The 19,795-nt window shown below is 40.5% G+C and overlaps 1 protein-coding gene across 1 annotated transcript in view; it reads right to left on the reverse strand.

The window, feature by feature from the left end:
- LOC104606431 (NAD-dependent malic enzyme, mitochondrial) overlaps positions 1-19,795 on the reverse strand; it is a 135,206-nt gene that overhangs the window by 94,313 nt on the left and 21,098 nt on the right. Inside the window, exon 5 of the mRNA XM_010271624.3 lies at positions 259-387. Coding sequence (XP_010269926.1) covers positions 259-387 — 129 coding nt within the window. The remainder of the gene's footprint in view (positions 1-258; positions 388-19,795) is intronic.

Raw genomic sequence — 19,795 nt, forward strand, 5'->3', positions numbered from 1 at the left:
ATAGAGTACATATATGACATATATTGTGGGCCAGGGCTGGGTCCGGGCCCAGCCTAGACAGAAAACCTAGGCCCAAGCCCTGAAACTTCCGTGATGGGCCAAGCCGGTTTTCTAGTCCAGGCTGGAAATGATCACCCCTAATGTCAAGTTTAAAGACAATGATACAGATATACAGTCAAACATGGAGACACATGATAATACATATAGATAGAGATGATGATAATGATGCAAATAATAATAATAATAATAACCATTTACCCTTTGTGGATTTATCCCAGCAGCAGCAACATATAAATCCAGCTTCCCAATTGCAATTCCAATGCCCTGAACACCAAGGTCTCCAAGGCCCAGTATTCTGCTTCCATCTGTTACCACTATCATATCAACCTACAATATAAAGTAATGTCAAAATTGACAAGTTGTTTTTTCCTCACTGAAAATGTGCAATTTTTTCACACTAATTCAAAAAATCCACAGCTGAAAGACCAAATATTAACTAGCAAGTTGTTTTGGGTAATAGATCGTAAATGGTTAATGCAGGAAGTGAAACTTTAGAGAAATCATGGAACAAGAAATTTTCAGATTTTAGGAAGAATAATGGAAAGTCGAGCCTGATTCAATGGCTCCTAAAAGGAACATTAGGAAGTATCTGGTGGATATAGGGATAGGTTTTAGTTCTCTAAAAATTTACTAGTTTTAGTAAAAATGAGCTTGCTATTTGTAGAGATATTGGGCCGGATGGGCCATAGTTCTTTTCTTTTATTTTTAGCACTATTTATATCTATCTTATGTCTATATTAGTGGGCCTTAGTTATGGGCCTGTTTTACTTTTCTTATTGTCTTTATTGAGCTAGCCGCCTACTAAGGGTATACATGTAATTGTATCCAAACTACAATTAGTTTCTAATAGAAGTGATTTGAGGGACTAGAGAAAGGTACAATTGCTCTCTTCTCTTCCTTCTTTTACTTTAGATTTCAGATTTATTGCAGTTGTGATTCTCAACTTGGTATCAAAATAAGTTTTTCACCAGCTTCAGTTTCTTCCTTTAGGCCCATACACAATGTGAATGGAGAATTGAGTGGCTGATTGATTGACCACTTAGATAGCCCAAATGGAGGGAGGCAGGTTTTTGGAGAAGAATTCAACTTTTGTTTGTGGCCCAAGACAGGTTCTTGGAGACTTTCCTGAAAACCCTAGCAAACTAGAGATTTTGGATTAAGGGGTCTAGAGACCATTTGAAGTTGGTATTTGGGGCTTAAAGATAAGTTTTTTGACTCTCTTTGAGATCGATCTAGGTTGGAGTGATTTCTGAAGCTCCTAGTTGGAGTTGTTGCATTTTCACTCTTTCTCCTAGGTTGTCAAGTTCTAAGAAAGCCTAGTTTTGGGTGATTAGGGATCAGTTTTGGCCTCAGGTCAGTAATTCTTTGTTAATAATGCCTTATTTTGATTTTAATTTGTTTCTGTTTGATCAATGGAGGAAGCTTCAGGTGAGACGAAACAACCTTCAAACACTAGATTTATCTCGAGAGGGTCTGTGGAGACTCTACTAGGAGTAGTAACCATAGCAAAACTTGATGGAACCAATTATCTAGCATGGTTTCAATCAATAAAAATCCATGTCTCTAGTAGAGGGAAATGGGGATACATCACAGGGAGTAAGAAGAAACCCAAGGAGGATGACCCTGCCTATGAGAGATGGATGCAAAAAAAAACTATATTGCAGTAGGCTGGTAAGTAAATTTCATGCAACCTCATATTAGCCAACACTATCTATGGATGGATACCGCAAAGGAGGTGTGGGGTAGTGTTACAAAGACCTATTCCCAAAAGTTGAATGTTGTTAGAGCTTGGGGTGAGCAAAAAAAACTGAAAAAACGAACTGAAACCAAACCGAAAAATCTGTTAACCGAACCAATCGGTTTGGTTTTGGTTCGACGTTTTCAAAAACCGACAGTTTCGGTTCGGTTTCGGTTAACCATTTAGAAAACCGGTGGTTAACCGAACCGACCGATATATATCTAATAATATATATTTATATAATATTATATTAATATTATATATTATATTTTATTTTATATTTGAAAATCTAATAAATGTCGTTGACAGCGAATGAGACGTTTCAGTTCGACAGTCTGAGAGTGTTCAGACTGTCGAACTGAGTCTGGCAGTGGCAGACTGGCAGCCAGACTAGAAGCTGAATAGCCAAAATTTTATATTTTTGGCTTTTCCCTTTCTTTCCCTCTCTCTCTCTCGAACTCTCACTCTCTGTCTCTCTCACTGTACTCAGTCTGGTCCTCTTCTCTTCCGATTCATTCAGGCGTTCAGCCAAAGCCAATCAATCCTCAGGCTTCAGCTAAGAATGGCACTCCCTTCATCCCTCTTTGCCTTTTCATTCTCTTCCTTTCTCTCTCCCACTCAGCACAATGCACTACCGCCGCATCAAGATCCGGCACACCGGGGATCTAATTCGTTCATCATGCATCCACGCCAGCTATCCAAACATCTGTCTCCACACGCTCTCCTCCAACACCGGCTCCACCAGGACTTCCAACGACCTCGCATGAGCGGCGTAACCATTAGTCTTTCCCGCACTCAGGCCACCTCTGGTTACATCGCCCGCCTCGCCAAGCTCCAGGACGGGAGCAAGAGGTGGCAAGGCGCACTGCGCGATTGTGTGGAGCAGCTGTCGGACTTAGTGGACAAGTTGCATGAGACGCTTGCGGAGCTCTGGCATCTTAGACGCGTATTATTCAGGACTCGCAATTCCCTTTCTTTTTTTAATTTTTAGGGCATAAAAAAACCGAAAAACCGAACCACGATTAACCGGTTGCATCGGTTCAGTTTTGGTTCGATTAAATGTAAAAACCGAATAAATCGATTTGGTCCAGAAAATCACCCCACGGTTCGATTAACCGAACCGTGAGCACCCCTAGTTAGAGCCTATAAACTAAAGAATGGTGTGAATAAATCTAAAACAAGGGGAGAAGCCCTTAACTACTTATTTTTCAATGCTGAAATCCCTTTGGCAGGAGATTAATCTAATGGAGACTGTAGGGATTCACAAAATATGCCAAGGCTCATAGGAAGTCAGTAGAGAGAAATCAGGTTTTTGAGTTTCTTATTGGACTCAACCCCAACTATTATATTGCCAGACAGAATATTCTAGCAAAGGATGAGGTGACCCTCTTTCAATCTTATGCAATGGTTAGTAGTGAGGAGAGTAGGAGGCAAGTTTAGGTTGTGGAACTCCTATTGATCATTTTGCTAATGCTGGAATTAAGCCAAAGGTTAGTACTGAAAAGAAAGATGTGTGTGAATATTATAAGAAGCCAAAGCACACTAAGGACAATTGTTGGAAGTTACATCTAGAGCTCATGCATACTAGATTCAAGAATGGTAATAGTGGCAGTTGCAAGAGTGTGGCAGGAAGAAAAGAAGAGGAAGAAAGGAGTTACAGGAGAAGAGGGTGTGTCATTGTTCATACCTCAAAAATTCCTTTTATATCAATAAGAGAAAATACATTTATGTCCCTATATGGGCGCCCAAATACAAATAGAAAGGAAAGACAAAATTGCCCCCATTCCAAATACATATTGGCTAAGCATAGATATCTATCATGCCCAACTTGCCTAGGTTCCTATCAAGCTTCAACTTGTGGAGACCCTTGGGTGAGACAATTAGTAAGTTGATCTTCCAACTTGACAAAGGGCACAAATATTTCTCCATTGGCTATCTATCAAGCGGCCCCTACCAATCATTCTCCCCTAGGTCAAATCCTAGAACACACGAGTCGGAAAACAAGGTCACAAAACAGTTTAAAGACTTAGTAATGCAACTAATAGATAGGAGATTAATAGGCATCTTTGGGACATGGTAAACATTAGACAAGTTTAGGCCAACTGGAAGAGAGACAACTCCTGGTCCAGCAATGGAAGAAGAAGAGCCATTAGCAAGTTTAACTTTATCCTTTCCATATAGAATACGACAAGAAGAGAAAATGGAAGACTTACCAGTCATATGGTTTGTGGCACTTGAATCAATGATCTAGGGAGACTGAGAGGGAAATGAGGAAACATGAAAGGCATTGGCTTCATTACCTGAACTTATTGCATACGAGGTAGAGGGTGTAATGGAAATGTAATCAGTCACAACATATTCTAGGAGAGAAGAGAAGGAAAGGAAGAAAGGAGCAGAAGAAGAGAAGAAATAGAAATGAGGGAAAAATGAATGGGATAGTCGTGGCTCCCACACACCCTAATATATTAATAAGAGTTGAGTTTGGGCCGATTTTAAGTTATTGGGCCAGATTTGTTTTATTTTTTATTTAAGTTATTAAGTTAGGAAGTTATTGGGCCCTAGACCCATTAGTTTATGTTATTTTAAGTTGTGACTATTCAGCTACTTAAACTCGCCAGCCTACTAAGGGTATTTTTGTAATGTTTCATTCTTTTATTTTAAGTATATAAATCAAGAGGGGTTGGCGGCCAGACCTATTCAATTCTGGTGACATCTCACTCTCTTTTCTTCTTCTCTCTTTCTCTCTTGCTGAAACCTTTCAGTTTTCTACTACTTTTCTTCACAAAGCATACATCAGAATTAGTTATCAGCAATTTCTACTTGGTATCAGAGCAGGCCGAAGGTTTCTTGAGCTGCTCTATCATGCAGCCCTAGATCAGCCGACTACATGGTGATATGAGAGGCTGATCAAAGACCTCAGGTAATCCTAGTTTTTGGATTTTTTGGTGTATATTTTTTGCCCTGTAGCTGGTTTAGGGTTTCCCATTAAATTCAAGAAGAACTAGAGAAAGGGGGAGAGTCTTGCTTTTGTAGGACTCTTCAATTTTCACTTAGGAAGTGGTGCCCTAATTTTTTAGGGTTCCTTGGAGTTTTCTAAAGGGAGCGATTCAAGTCCCACCTGTTTTGGAGGCCTCTGGAGGGAGTGGCTGCTTCTTCTATCTCTTCTCCCACTCCCACGAAAAAAGAATCTTTTGTGGGAGGATCACCTAGGGTTCCAGAAGAGGGTGTGTGGTGCCTGAAGGGAATTATTACCTTTTCTTCATCTCAAAGTGATTTTCTAACCCGTTTTTGGAAATAATGGAGGGTCACAGAGTTGAAAACAAATCAAGAACTGAAATGGGACAAGGGGGAGGAGGTGTCGGAGACCTTTTTGGGGCTGGGACCATCACTACAACTAAGTTAGATGGTACAAACTATTTAGAATGGTCACAATTTGCAAAGGTGGCCACTGATGCTCGTGGGAAGTTGGGGTATATCACTGGTGAGGAAGTAAAACCCAAGACTAACAGCCCCCGGTAGGTACAGGAAAATTATATGGTAATGACTTGGTTGTGCAATTCTATGCTGCCCCATATAAGTAAAAATTTTTTGTGGGAAAATACAGCTAAGGAAATTTGGGATGGGGTTGCAGAAACCTACTCACAAAGTGAAAGTGTTGCTAGGGCCTATCAGTTGAGGAACTAGGTTATTGCTACCAGACGGGGAGATAAACCTATTACTATTTATTTTTCGGCCCTTAAAACCATGTGGCAGGAGATTAACCATCTAGGGACAGTGGTTTGGGAAACAACTAAGGATGTAGCTGCCTACCAGAAGCTCTTAGAGAAGAATAGAGTCTTTGAATTTCTTGCTGGTCTTAATCCTGAATATGACATTGCAAGGCAACATATCCTTTCCAGGGATAGTGTTACTCTCTCTCGGGCATATGCCTTTGTATCAGGAGAAGAGAGTAGGAGGAATGTGATGATGAGGAATTCGAGTCTTGAACAGTCAGTTGTGGTCAGTACTATGAAACCTAAATAGAGTGGAGACTGGGGTGGTAGTGAAATCAAGAAGGAGGATAAGAAGGATTTGATCTGTGACTACTGTAAGAAGCCTAAACACACGAGAGATACCTATTGGAAGCTTCATCCTCACCTTGTGCCGAATAGACTCAAAAAACAAGAAAGGAAATGTTAGCATGGCCGTCACTGGTGACTTACCTAGCCCCCCTACTACAGCTACTTTGGAGTCTGTTGCAGCTGTTGCAGTGAGGGCCGAACTTGAGAGATATGAGCAATTACTAAATCAGCGAGATACAGTCAGCCCTAATCCGTTATCAGGTGGACAGCTAGGTACAGGTGGTTCTGGTGGTGGACATTCTACTTCCTTTGCTCATACAGGTAGTTCGCATGCCACTACAAACTATGTTTCTACTACAGGTAAGGAGGGACCTCCTTGAATTATAGATTCTGGAGTCACAGAGCATATGACCCATAGTTCCACTAGTTTCTCTTCTTACCAACTCTGTTCAGGCAGAGAAAGAGTTTCCACAGCCGACGGATCCCATGTTCCCATTGCTGGGAAGGGGTCTGTCAAGATTATTGATTCCATTTCCCTACCCTCTATCCTTCATGTACCCAGATTGAGTACTAACTTATTATCTGTTAGTAGTTTAACTAAGAAATTGAATTGCTTAGTGATTTCTTCTCCTGGCCATTGTGTTTTGCAGGATCTGGTTTCAAAGAGGACGATTGGGAGTGGTCGTGAGGTGAGAATCTACCTTCTGGATGTGCTTCCTCATCATCATAGTCATCATGTTAGCAGGGAATTTGAGTCAGAGTCTGTGGGTCAGATTATGCATTGGCATAATCGTTTGGGACATTTGTCTTTTCCTTCTTTACGTTTCTTGTTTCCAAAGCTATTTGAGTCTGTTAATATATCTAGCTTAAAGTGTGAGCTGTCAACTTGGAAAACATTGTAGACATTCGTTTAAAGCTAGTGATAAAAGGTGTTCATCTGCTTTCGATGTTATTCATACTGATGTGTGGGGACCATACCATTTTCCTTCTATGGGTGGCTACCGATACTTTCTTTTATTTGTGGATGATTTTCTCGATATTCTTGGATTTACTTGATGAGATCCCATGATGAGGTACCGTCCTTGGTTCAACAGTTTCATCAGATGGTGCTAACACAGTTTGGGGTATGAGTGAAGGTGTTCAGATCAAACAATGCCAAGGAATATTTTGAGAAGAACCTTGCTTCGTATCTATTAGAGTATGGAGTAATTCATCAGAGCAGTTGTTCTCACAGTCCACAGCAAAATGATGTAGCAGAAAGGAAGAACAGACACATTGTTGAGATTACGAGGAGCATGATGATCACATCTACTGTTCTAGTTCGTTTTTGGGGTGACGCAGTTCTCACGATAGTCTTCTTGATTAATAGGGTGCCTTCTAGTGTTCTTGGATTTAGCATGTTGGAAAGTAGAAGATTGACTCTCTGATTGATTCTCCATAATTTTAGGTCCATCAGTTTAGGAAACTTAATTTCCTAGAATCATGGGATATCCTAGAATCATGGGATATTAATTGGAGAATCCCACTGATATAGAAATTAGTTTTTTAGGAAAAGTTAGTTTCCTATTTTATCACCTTGTAAATTAGCTCTGTAATTCTATATAAAGTTGTGTATATGCTCATTCCAAGACAATACAATCAATTCATTTTTCTCTCAAATTTTCACATGGTATCAGAGCCAGGTTACGACCTAATCCACACATAGTATCTCTTTGGTCATCTCTGTTGCTGGTTCAAGAACTCTCAAACAGTATTTGGGAGGTTCTTGAGTGTCCTTGATTCTTCTTCGAGATCGGCTACAGATCTGAACTCTACATTTTTACAGATCTGAACTCTACATTTTTACAGATTTGAACTCTACATTTTTGCTTCTTCTGGACTGTTGCACCATCGGATTCATCCTTTTTTCTTGGATCTCTTTGTAGAGACATCAGATCAGTCTGAAATCTTAGATCTGGTGTTGCCCAGAGCAGATTTACTGAATCCCTTTGGTTTCATTTGGATCAGTTTTGATTTTGAGTGGTTTCGATCCACTCTTCAGTTTGGTGGAGCATTACAGTTACCTTTTTTTTTACATTGGCTGAATGATTCTTTAGGCCTTCATCGCCAACCCTTACTAAGTTTTTCAGACCTTCATTGTCTGTTTTTCTCTCTTTCTTGAAGCCCACCCAATATGTCAAAAGCCACCGTATCAAATACCACTGCACAATCGGAAGAAGTTTCCTCACATCAAGCATCTGGCGACCTGCAAAACATTCAGGCAGCATATAGGTTGAACGGGAAAAATTATTTGAAGTGGTCTCAGTTTGTTCGAACATATTTAAAGGGAAAAGGAAAGCTTAGCCATCTCTTAGGGACGGGACCGAAGGAAGGAGATCCAAGATTTGATGCATGGGACGAAGCTGACTCCATGATCATGTCATGGTTATGGAATTCAATGAACCCTGAAATCAGCGACACGTGTATGTTTTTATCCACGGCTAAAGAGATCTGGGATGCCGTCCGACAAACATATTCAAAAGCACGTGATGCAGCACAAGTGTACGAAATCAAAGTCAAGACTGGAGCAACTAAACAAGGCAGCAAGACAGTTACCGAGTATGCAAATTTACTGCAGAACCTGTGGCAAGAACTCGATCATTATCGGTGCATTGAGACTAAATGTGCAGCGGATGCAGCAATCCTAAAGAGTTTTATCGAAAAAGATCGCGTTTATGACTTTCTTGTAGGACTCAACACAGAATTTGATCAAGTTAGGGTCCAGATTCTCGGCAAAGAAGAGGTACCATCTCTAAATGAGACTATTTCTCTGATTCGTGCTAAAGAAAGCCGTAGGGGGGTTATGCTTGAACCCCAAGTACTAGAAGGTTCAGCCATGACTACAAGGATGGAACAACCGAAAATACTAGAAGGAATGAAGACAGATTTGTCCTCTGCATGGGACAACAAGGAGTCTCTTTGGTGTACCTATTGCAAGAAACCAAGGCACACCAAAGAGAAGTGTTGGAAGCTGAATGGTAAACCATCGAATAGGGAATGGGGCTACCGAGGAGGACAACAGAAGAGTCGAAGTCAAGCTAACTTCACCACAAATCAGCCGAGCCAAGAAAAGCCTCCAAACAAGACCGAGTTCAATAAGGAGGAGATCGAAAAGTTAAGGGGGCTTCTAGGATCGTTGGAGAAACCTAGTGGTACAGGCTCTCTTACAATCTCAGGTAAGTTTTCTATTCCTCACGGACTAAATGTCTCAGATGAACCTATTAGGGATTTATGGGTTATTGGCTCAGGAGCCACAGATCACATGACTCACTCCTCACTACATTTTAGCACTTACACCCCCTGCCCAAGCAATCGAAAAATAGCCATTGCAGACGGTTCCCTTACTACCGTAGCTGGCCTTGGGGATATCCATATTAATCCATCACTTACATTAAAAAGTGTCCTTCATGTTCCAAAATTGTCCACTAACCTGATATCCATCCAAAAACTCACCCATGACATGAATTGTAATGTGCTTTTCTATCCTTCTTACTGTATATTTCAGGACCAGGATTCGGGGAAGAGGATTGGACTTGCTAAGGAGAAGAATGGACTCTACTATCTTGAAAAATCATGCAAATCAAATATTGTCCAGGATAAGTTATCTCTGTCATTCCTTTCATCATCCAACAAAGACACCATTTGGCTTCATCACTTTAGACTAGGACATCCATCTTTTAGAATTCTGAAAACTATGTTTCCCTCCTTGTTTAAAGGATTGAGTGTTGAATATTTTCATTGTGATGTGTGTGAATTTGCAAAACACAAGCGTGTGCCCTTTCCAATCAGTAACAAGAGAAGTTCAATCCCATTCTTTTTGATCCATAGTGATATATGGGGACCCTCCACAGTTCCAAATGTTTCTGGCTCACGATGGTTCGTCTCTTTTATTGATGATTGCACTAGGGTATCTTGGATCTTTCTTCTTAAATCTAAATCAGATGTAAGTAGTGTACTCCCAAATTTCCATAACATGATCCAAAATCAGTTTGGGGTCAGAATCAAAAGATTTAGATCGGATAATGCACGAGATTATTTCAACCAAACTTTATCCCCATATTTTCAAAAAGAAGGGATTATCCATGAATCCTCCTGCATTAATACTCCACAACAAAATGGAGTAGCAGAAAGGAAGAATGGTCATCTACTAGCTGCAACTCAAGCCTTACTTTTCCACCAGCATGTTCCAAAAATCTATTGGGGGGAAGCTGTGCTTACAGCCGCATACATTATAAATCGATTACCTTCGAGGGTGTTGGGATTTAAAACACCAATGGAAACACTTTCTCAATTTTATCCCGATCTACGTACAACAAATAATCTCACCCCAAGAATCTTTGGATGCACTGCTTTTGTCCATGTTCATACCCATAATAGAGGGAAGTTAGATCCAAGAGCCATCAAGTGTATTTTTGTGGGTTATTCGTCCACCCAAAAGGGTTATAAGTGTTACCACCCACCTACTAAAAAATTCTTTGTCTCTATTGATGTCACTTTTGAAGAAAAAACACCATATTTCACTCAACCTTATCTTCAGGGGGAGTCTTTGTCATTCATTGAAGATAAGGACAGAGAATTGTTCCCGCTTGGTCTACCTACAGTTTCTCAACACCCAAACTCAGCATCTATACCAGTTCAATCCGTATCTGCACCTATCGAACCACCTCAAACCAAACCAACTTCTTCACCCATTCATACCAGACCCATGACAGAGAATGATGAACTTTGTGGCTCTATGAGATTGCAGGTATATTCAAGAAGAAGAAACCAAGATCCTAATCTTGTGCAGGTTCAAGATTCAACTCCTAATCCTGAGAATGAGGTAAATACAGTTCCAGAAATTTCTTCTGAATTAGCATCTGACCAAGATCTTCCTATTGCTCTTAGGAAAGGCACAAGAGAATGCACTAAACATCCCTTATATCCCTTAGCAAATTTTGTGTCCTTTAAAAAATTCTCACCATCACATAGGAGTTTCCTAGTTAGTCTAAACACCATTCATATTCCTAATACTTTATTTGAGGCATTATCTGATGACAAATGGAAAGATGCTATGAGAGAAGAGATGCAGGCTTTAGATAAAAATCAAACATGGGAAATTGTTGACCTACCACCAGGAAAGAAACCCGTGGGCTACAAGTGGGTTTTCACAGTAAAGTACAAGTCAGACGGCTCTCTAGAAAGATACAAGGCAAGACTCGTGGCAAAAGGATATACACAAACCTATGGTATTGACTATCAGGAGACATTCGCTCCAGTGGCTAAGATGAATACGGTAAGAATTTTGTTGTCACTAGCAGCTAATTTCGATTGGTACTTGGAGCAATTTGATGTAAAGAATGCTTTTCTTCACGGTAATTTAGAGGAGGAGATATACATGGATATTCCTCCGGGCTTCAAAGGAAATCTAAAAGGAAATAAAGTTTGCAGGTTGAAGAAAGCACTATATGGTCTCAAGCAATCACCTAGGGCGTGGTTTGGAAGATTTACTAAAGTTAGCTTGCCATCGGATACAAACAAAGTCAGGGAGATCATACACTCTTTATAAAGCATTCGGATGCAGGGGGAGTCACGGCTCTTCTGGTATATGTCGATGACATAATTGTGACAGGAAATGATGAAAAGGAGAAGGAAGCCTTGAGAAGATGCCTAGTCAAAGAATTCGAAATAAAAGAACTTGGGAGATTGAAGTATTTTCTAGGGATTGAAGTAGCTCATTCCAGAGAAGGCATCTTTATCTCACAACAGAAATATGTAACAAATCTTTTAAGAGAGACAGGAAAGTTAGCATGCAAACCATCCTCCACACCGATTGAGCCAAATCACAAATTGGGAGAAGTAAATGAAGATCCAGCCGTGAATAGGGAAATGTACCAAAGATTAGTAGGAAAACTTATATATCTTGCCCATACAAGGCCAGACATAGCATATGCTGTGAGCGTGGCTAGCCAGTTTATGCACAACCCGAAAGAGGTTCACCTACAGGCGGTCTATAGGATACTACATTACCTAAAGGCTAATCCTGGCAAAGGAATCTTGTTTAAAAGAAATACTGGATTAACCCTAGAGGCATACACCGACGCAGATTATGCAGGCTCTCCCATGGATAGGCGGTCCACTACAGATTACTGTACGTTCCTTGGAGGAAATCTTGTGACATGGAGGAGTAAGAAGCAGAATGTGGTAGCTAGATCAAGTGCGGAGGCAGAATTCAGGGCAATGGCTCAGGGAGTATGTGAATTACTATGGCTCAAGATAATTTTGGAAGACCTAAAGATCAGATGGGAAGGTCCAATGAGATTATTCTGTGACAACAAGTCAGCTATTAACATTGCTCACAATCCCGTCCAACACGACAGGACAAAGCACATTGAGATAGATAGGCATTTCATAAAGGAAAAGCTGGATAGCGGATTAATTTGCACTCCATACGTCTCAACGAATGGTCAACTGGCAGATGTGCTGACAAAAGGGCTTTGCAGTGTGGCATTCCAAGGACTTATCTCCAAGCTAGGAATGAAAGATGCATATTCACCAGCTTGAGGGGGAGTGTTGGAAAGTAGAAGATTGACTCTCTGATTGATTCTCCATAATTTTAGGTCCATCAGTTTAGGAAACTTAATTTCCTAGAATCATGGGATATCCTAGAACCATGGGATATTAATTGGAGAATCCCACTGATATAGAAATTAGTTTTTTAGGAAAAGTTAGTTTCCTATTTTATCACCCTATAAATTAGCTCTGTAATTCTATATAAAGTTGTGTATATGCTCCTTCCAAGACAATACAATCAATTCATTTTTCTCTCAAATTTTCACGTAGCACCCTATTCAGCCTCCTTTTCCCTGAGGGGGGTTATGTTCCACATCCCTCTCAGGGTTTTTGGTTGTGCTTTCTTTGCTCATGTTCTTGATCCTCACCGCTCGAAGTTTGATCCAAAGGCAAAGAAGGGTGTTTTTCTTGGGTATGCAGAAAATCAAAAAGGGTACTGTTGCTATGACCCAATCTTTGGGAGTCGGTATGTTACTATGAATGTCACCTTTTTTAAGTCCACATCTTTTTTCCCGAAGGGTTCTTCTCAGGGGAAGTGTTTTGGGGAAAGAAGTGAGCAGTCTATTCCTCTTCCGGTTCCAATCCCTGTGTCCACTCCTATGTCTGACCCTCCTATATCACCTACCTTACCGCCTCCCTTGTGTCCTATTTCTCAGTGCTACTCACGACGACAGCACCTTCACAGGGAGGTTGATTCCACTGCAAAAGAACCCACATCACTTCCTATCGGTTCCTCGGAAACTCCAGATTCGACTGACACTAACTCAGGTATTCCTCTTGATCCCTCTGATGTTTCAGTTCCTATTGATTCCACTAACCCCATTACAGATGACCTGGACCTTCCTATTGCACTTAGAAAAGGGAAGAGAAAGTGTACTGCTCATTGTGTCTCACAGTATCTCTCCTAGAGTGGAATTTCTCCTTATCATGTCTTCCTTTCTTCCCTCGACTCTGTGGTTATACCCAAGGGTGTCAGTGAGGCTCTCTCCAAACTTGAGTGGAAGACAGCTATGCAGGAAGAAATGACAGCTTTAATTAAGAATCAGACGTGGGAGATTATGGATCTACCAGAGGGCAAGGAGACTGTTGGATGCAGATGGGTTTATACAGTTAAATACAAGGCAGATGGAAGCATACAAAGGTATAAGGCTAGACTGGTTGCAAAAGGGTACACTCAAACCTATGGCATTGATTACTTAAAGACCTTTGCACCAGTTGCAAAAATTACTTATGTTCGGATCCTTCTCTCTCTTGCTGCTACATACTCTTGGCCTCTTTTCCAACTTGATGTAAAAAATGCCTTTCTTAATGGGGATCTACAAGAAGAAGTGTATATGGATCTTCCTGCTGGTTTCTACAGTGATGCTAGAAAGGGGAAGGTATGCAGATTGGAGAAGTCTTTTTATGGTTTAAAGCAGTCTCCCAGAGCCTAGTTTGACAGGTTCAAGAAGGCCTAATTGATTTTGGCTATACTCAAACTCAATCAGACCATACATTGTTTGTGAAGCGAAGGGGATCCTTGGTGTCAGTTCTAATAGTTTATGTGGATGACATTGTAGTTACAGGAAATGACCTAAGTGAGATTGACAGTTTGAAGAAGAATCTGCATAGAGAATTTGAAATTAAGGATCTTGGGGAGCTGAGGTATTTCTTGGGCATTGAGGTTGCAAGATCAAAGCATGGAATTTTTATTTCTTAGAGGAAGTATGTTCTGAACCTTTTACAAGAAACAAGGAAACTTGAAACAAAGGCAACCAGTACTCCTATTGATTAAAATCACAAAATTAATGCATCAAAAGGTGAGCTGGTGAAGGACATTGGGAGATATCAGAGACTTGTGGGGCAGCTGCTATATTTATGTATGACAAGACCAGACATCTCTTATGCAGTGAGTGTGGTGAGTCAATACATGCATGCCCCACGAGTCCAGCATTGAGAAGCTATTGATAGGATTCTTGCTTATCTGAAGGGACACCCAGGCAAAGGCATACTATTTGCTGACCATGGACAGTTGAAACTAGAGACTTACATAGATGTTGATTGGGTAGGATGCCTTGATGACAGGAGATCTACATCAGGAGTTTGCACTCTTATTGGGGGCAATCTAGTTTCATGGAAAAGTAAGAAACAGACAGTTGTGGCAAGGTCAAGTGTAGAAATTGAATACAGAGCCATGACATATGGAGTTTCAGAGCTTCTCTGGATCCATTCCTTGTTAGGAGAAATTAGTATTGAGGCAAGTAGGAATCTGCTGAATTAAAAAAATATGAAAGAAAGTAGTTTCTTGAAGAGAGAAGGAAGAGAGAAGGAGAAGAAGAGAAGAAGAGAAGTTGAAAAGAAAAAAGAGCAATAATCTGGCTGCCCCCTTCACTTATTATTTATACTAAAATAATAGAACAGTACAAAGACAACTACACCCTTATAGCGTGGCAAAACATAAAACAGCATATATAACACTCAAAAAACATAATAAAATTTGGACTCACATAACTGTTGTGGTCCCCACCTCCTATCTAACAACTAACATAAAACATCTACTAAGAAAAACATCATAAAACTAATTAATCTTCAACACTCTCCCTTAAGTTGGGAGTAAATGTCACACATTCCCAACTTGCGTAGATCATGTTCAAGCTTGTTCCTTGCCACCCCTTTAGTGAGAACATCAACCAACTGCAACTCTGAAGAGACATAAGGCAAACAAACTTCTCCGGTTGTTACCCTTTCTCTTATAAAGTGTCTATCAACTTCAATGTGTTTTGTCCTATCATGCTGAATTGGATTGTGGGCAATATTGATTACAGCCTGATTGTCACAGTATAACATCATAGGTTCCTCTGCTTTCACCCCAATCTCACTCAAAAGAGATCTAACCCAAAGAAGTTTTGAGACACTATAAGCCATGGATCTATACTCAGCCTCTACACTTGACCTTGCCACAACCGCTTGCTTCTTACTCTTCCAGGAGGTCAAGTTTCCACCTACAAAGGTACACACTCCTGATGTAGGCCTCCTGTCATCTAAGCATCCTGCCTAGTCTGCATCTGTATAGGATTCTAGCTTCAGATTCTCATGATTTGAGAAAAGAATGCCTCTGCCAGGGTGCATTTTCAGGTATGCAAGTATTCTCTCAATAGCTTCCCAATGCTAAACCCGAGGTGCATGCATGTACTGACTCACAACACTGACAGCATAAGAAATATCTGGTCATGTCATACACAAATACAGCAATTGTCCCACCATTCTTTGATGTTTCCCCACATCCTTTACCAATTCACCATCCACACCATTAATTCTGTGATTTGGATCAATAGGAGTGTCTGCTGGTTTGGTCCCCAGCTTCCCAGTCTCTCGCAGTAGGTCAAGTACATACTTTCTTTGTAAAATGAATATCCCATGCTTGGATCTTGCAACTTCAATCCCTAAGAAGTATTTGAGCTCACCAAGATCTTTGATCTCAAATTCTTGCTACAACGATTTTTTGAGATCATCAATCTCCTCCAGATCATTTCCTATCACCACTATATCATCCACATACACAATCAAAATTGACACCAAAGCATCTCTCATCTTCACAAAGAGGGTGTGATCAGATTGACACCAAAGCCCCTCTGAACCTGTCAAACCAAGCCCTAGGTGACTGTTTCAGTCCATACAAAGATTTTCTGAGTCTGCACACCTTTCCTTTACCAACATTTTCATAAAAGCCTGCTGGAATGTCTATATATACCTCCTCTTGCAAGTCACCATTGAGGAAAGCATTTTTGACATCAAATTGGAACAAGGGCCATGAATAGGTGGCTGCTAGAGATAAAAGGATACGAACTGAACTCATCTTAGCTACTGGTGCAAAGGTTTCCAGATAATCAACACCATAGGTCTGAGTATACCCTTTCGCTACAAACCTTGCCTTGTACCTCTCTATCTTGCCATCGGCCTTATACTTCACTATGAATACCCATCGACATCCGATTGTCTCCTTGTCTGGGGGGAGATCAACTATTTCCCAAGTTTGGTTTTTTGACCAAAGCATCCATCTCATCTTGCATGGCTGTTTTCCACTCAGGTTTGGAGAGAGCCTCAGTAACATTCCTGGTTATAGACACAGAATCCAGGGAAGAAAGAAAAGCACTGTAGGAGGGTGATAAGGCACTGTAGGAAAAATGGTGTGAAATGCAATGGGTTGTACACTTTCTCTTCCCCTTACGAAGTGCAATGGGAAAGATCAAGGTCAGTGGGATCAGCTGCAACAATGGTGTTAGGGACAGAAACATTAACATCAAAAAACATAACAGGCTTAGGCTCAAGAGGAATACCTGGAACTATATCTATCGAATCTGGAATTTTAGAAGGACTGACAGAGAGTGGTGTGGGTTGAGGATGTGTGAAGTCAACCATCATCTTCTAGTGCTGATATTGCTGTGAGGCAGCCCGTAGTGGCTCAGGTAATGAAAGGTCACAATTACCAGGAAGAAAGGTCACAGAACAATTCAAATTTTTTGTCAAAGAACTAACAGAAAGTAGGTTGGTATGAAGTCTAGGGACATGTAAAACAGAAGACAGAGTTATATCATTAGTCACTCTAACTGTCCCCTTCCTAGCAATGGGCATATGTGAACCATCTGCAATAGGAATTGAAAATGGTAAGGGCATTAGTCATATGCTCATATGCTCCGGAGTCTATAATTCAGGGAGGTCCCTCCTTACCTGAAATGGATGCAAGATTTGCAATTGCATATGAACTACCTGTATGTGCAAAGGAAGTGGTGTAGTTGGCTCTTGCATTCTGCTGTCCATATGGAAGGCTAGAGCTGGGTGAATATTTTGTTCTCACAGCTGCTACTGCAATGGATTCCCAATCAGTTTGGGAGAGAGGGGCTGAAGAGTCTCCTGTAGTGGCTACATTTGCATTTCCCTTCTTGTTTCTTATCCGAGTAGGAGATTTGGGGGAAGCTTCCAACAAGTGTCCCTAGTATGCTTAGGCTTCTTGCAATAATCACACACCAAGTCCTTCTTATCTTCCCTTCTAATCTCACTACTCCCCCAATCTCCATTCGGCTTAGGTTTTGTTGTACCAACCATAGCCGACTGGTCAATCCCAAGTTGTCTCAGCATTACATTCCTCCTACTCTCCTCTCCAGAGACAAAAGCATAGGCCTGAGAAAGTGTCACACCCTCCCTAGAAAGAATATGCTGCCTAGAAATATCAAATTCAGGGTTCAGCCCTGCCAAGAACTCAAAAACCATATTCCTCTCTACCAGTTTGTGATAAGTTGTTGCATCATTTACACTTTCCCATACCACAGCTTCTAAGTGATCTATTTCCTACCATAGGGTTTTCAGCATGGAGAAATACACAGCAAGAGGTTTTTCTCCTTGTTTCATACTTACCACCTGATTTCTTAACTGATAGGCTCTGACTTCATTTTGCTTCTGAGAGTAGGTTTCAGTCACTCCATCCCAAATCTCCTTAGCAATATTAGGTAACATAGAATTACACAGCCAGGACATTACCATGTAATTCTCTTGCACCCATCGGGAAGAGTCTGTATCAGGTTTCTTCTCCTCCCCAATGAGATACCCTAATTTTCCACGGGCACCAATAGCCATCTTAGCTGATTGTGCCCACTTCAAATAATTTGTACCATCAAGTTTTACTGTAGTAATGATCCCAGACCAAAAAATATCACTACTACCTCCAACATCCAGTCACACAGTACCGATAGATTTCATCTCGGTATTCCAACTCTCCATTTTACTTCAAACAATTCAACAGTACGAAAAAATAGATTGGAGACCTTCAAAAAATTTAATATCACACACATAGAAACCAACCCTTCCGGAAGAAGAAAACCCTAGCTGGAGGGAAATCTCTCTCCTCCCCACACCCCTAACAGAGAGAAAAGTGAATTGATCACTCCGGGAGGCCTAGAAAATTTCAGAAACCAAACATCAAAAGAAAACTAACAATACCTGGGTGCCCAAGATCAGATCAAAAACAAAGAGTCCAACTTTTCTGGGACTCTTCCCCATACTCCAGTTCTTCCTGGTTTTGATGCCGAACAGTAGATCACCTTCCTGATGTCTAGATCCCACCAAAAACTTCAAGAACTGGGCAATCTATAGAAGATCGATCAGCCCTTTACTACTTCATGCAGTCGGCTAATCTAGGGCTGCATGAGAATGCTTCAAGAAACCCTAGCCGATGCTCTGATACCAAGTAGGAATCTGCTGAATTAAAAAAAATATATATGAAAGAAAGTAGTTTCTTGAAGAGAGAAGGAAAAGAGAAGGAGAAGAAGAGAAGAAGAGAAGAAGAGAAGTTGAAAAGAAAAGAGAGCAATAATCTAGCCGCCCCCTTCACTTATTATTTATACTAAAATAATAGAACAGTACAAAGACAACTATTCCCTTATAGGGCAGCAAAACATAAAACAGCATATATAACACTCAAAAAACATAATAAAATTTGGACTCACATAACTACTGTGGTCCCCACCTCCTATCTAACAACTAACATAAAACATCTACTTAGAAAAACATCATAAAACTAATTAATCTTCAACAAGGCAAAAGAACCAATGATGTTGTACTGTGATAATCAAGCAACAATCAACATTGCCCACAACCCAGTTCAACATGACAGGATAAAGCACATTGAAGTGGATAGACATTTTATAAGAGAAAGGGTGACTTCAGGGGAAGCTTGTCTCCCATACATTGCTTCTGATTTGCAGCTTGCTAATGTTTTTACAAAAGGCGTTGCAAGAAACAAGCTGGAGCATGATCTACGCAAGTTGGGAATGTGTGACATTTACTCCCAACTTGAGGGGGAGTGTTGAGTTTGGGTCGATTTTAAGTTATTGGGCCAGCTTTGTTTTATTTTTTACTTCAGTTATTAAGTTAAGAAGTTACTAGGCCTTAGGCCCATTAGTTTATGTTATTTTAAGTTGTGACTGTTCAGCTACTTAAAGTAGTTGCCCTACTAAGGGTATCTTTGTAATGTTTCATTCTTTTATTTTAAGTATATAAATCAAGAGGGGTTGGCGGCCAGACCTATTCAATTCTGGTGACATCCCACTCTCTTTTCTTCTTCTCTCTTTCTCTCTTGCTGAAACCTTTCAGTTTTCTACTACTTTTCTTCACAAAGCATACATCAGAATTAGTTATCAGCAATTTCTACTATAAGAAATATAATTACAGAGTGGTCCTTGGAAGAAAGAAAAATCACAAGAAACCTCCTGTGCCTGAAACATTCATAAAAAACACCCCTAACAACAAGAAGATTCCTCCAACTATTTGAGAACACACCCAAACTGTTCAAACTGATTACGTAATGTACCTA

Source organism: Nelumbo nucifera, chromosome 6 (genome assembly GCF_055504915.1).
Source record: "Nelumbo nucifera cultivar China Antique chromosome 6, China Antique-T2T, whole genome shotgun sequence".
In the NCBI taxonomy this organism is placed as follows: Eukaryota; Viridiplantae; Streptophyta; class Magnoliopsida; order Proteales; family Nelumbonaceae; genus Nelumbo; species Nelumbo nucifera.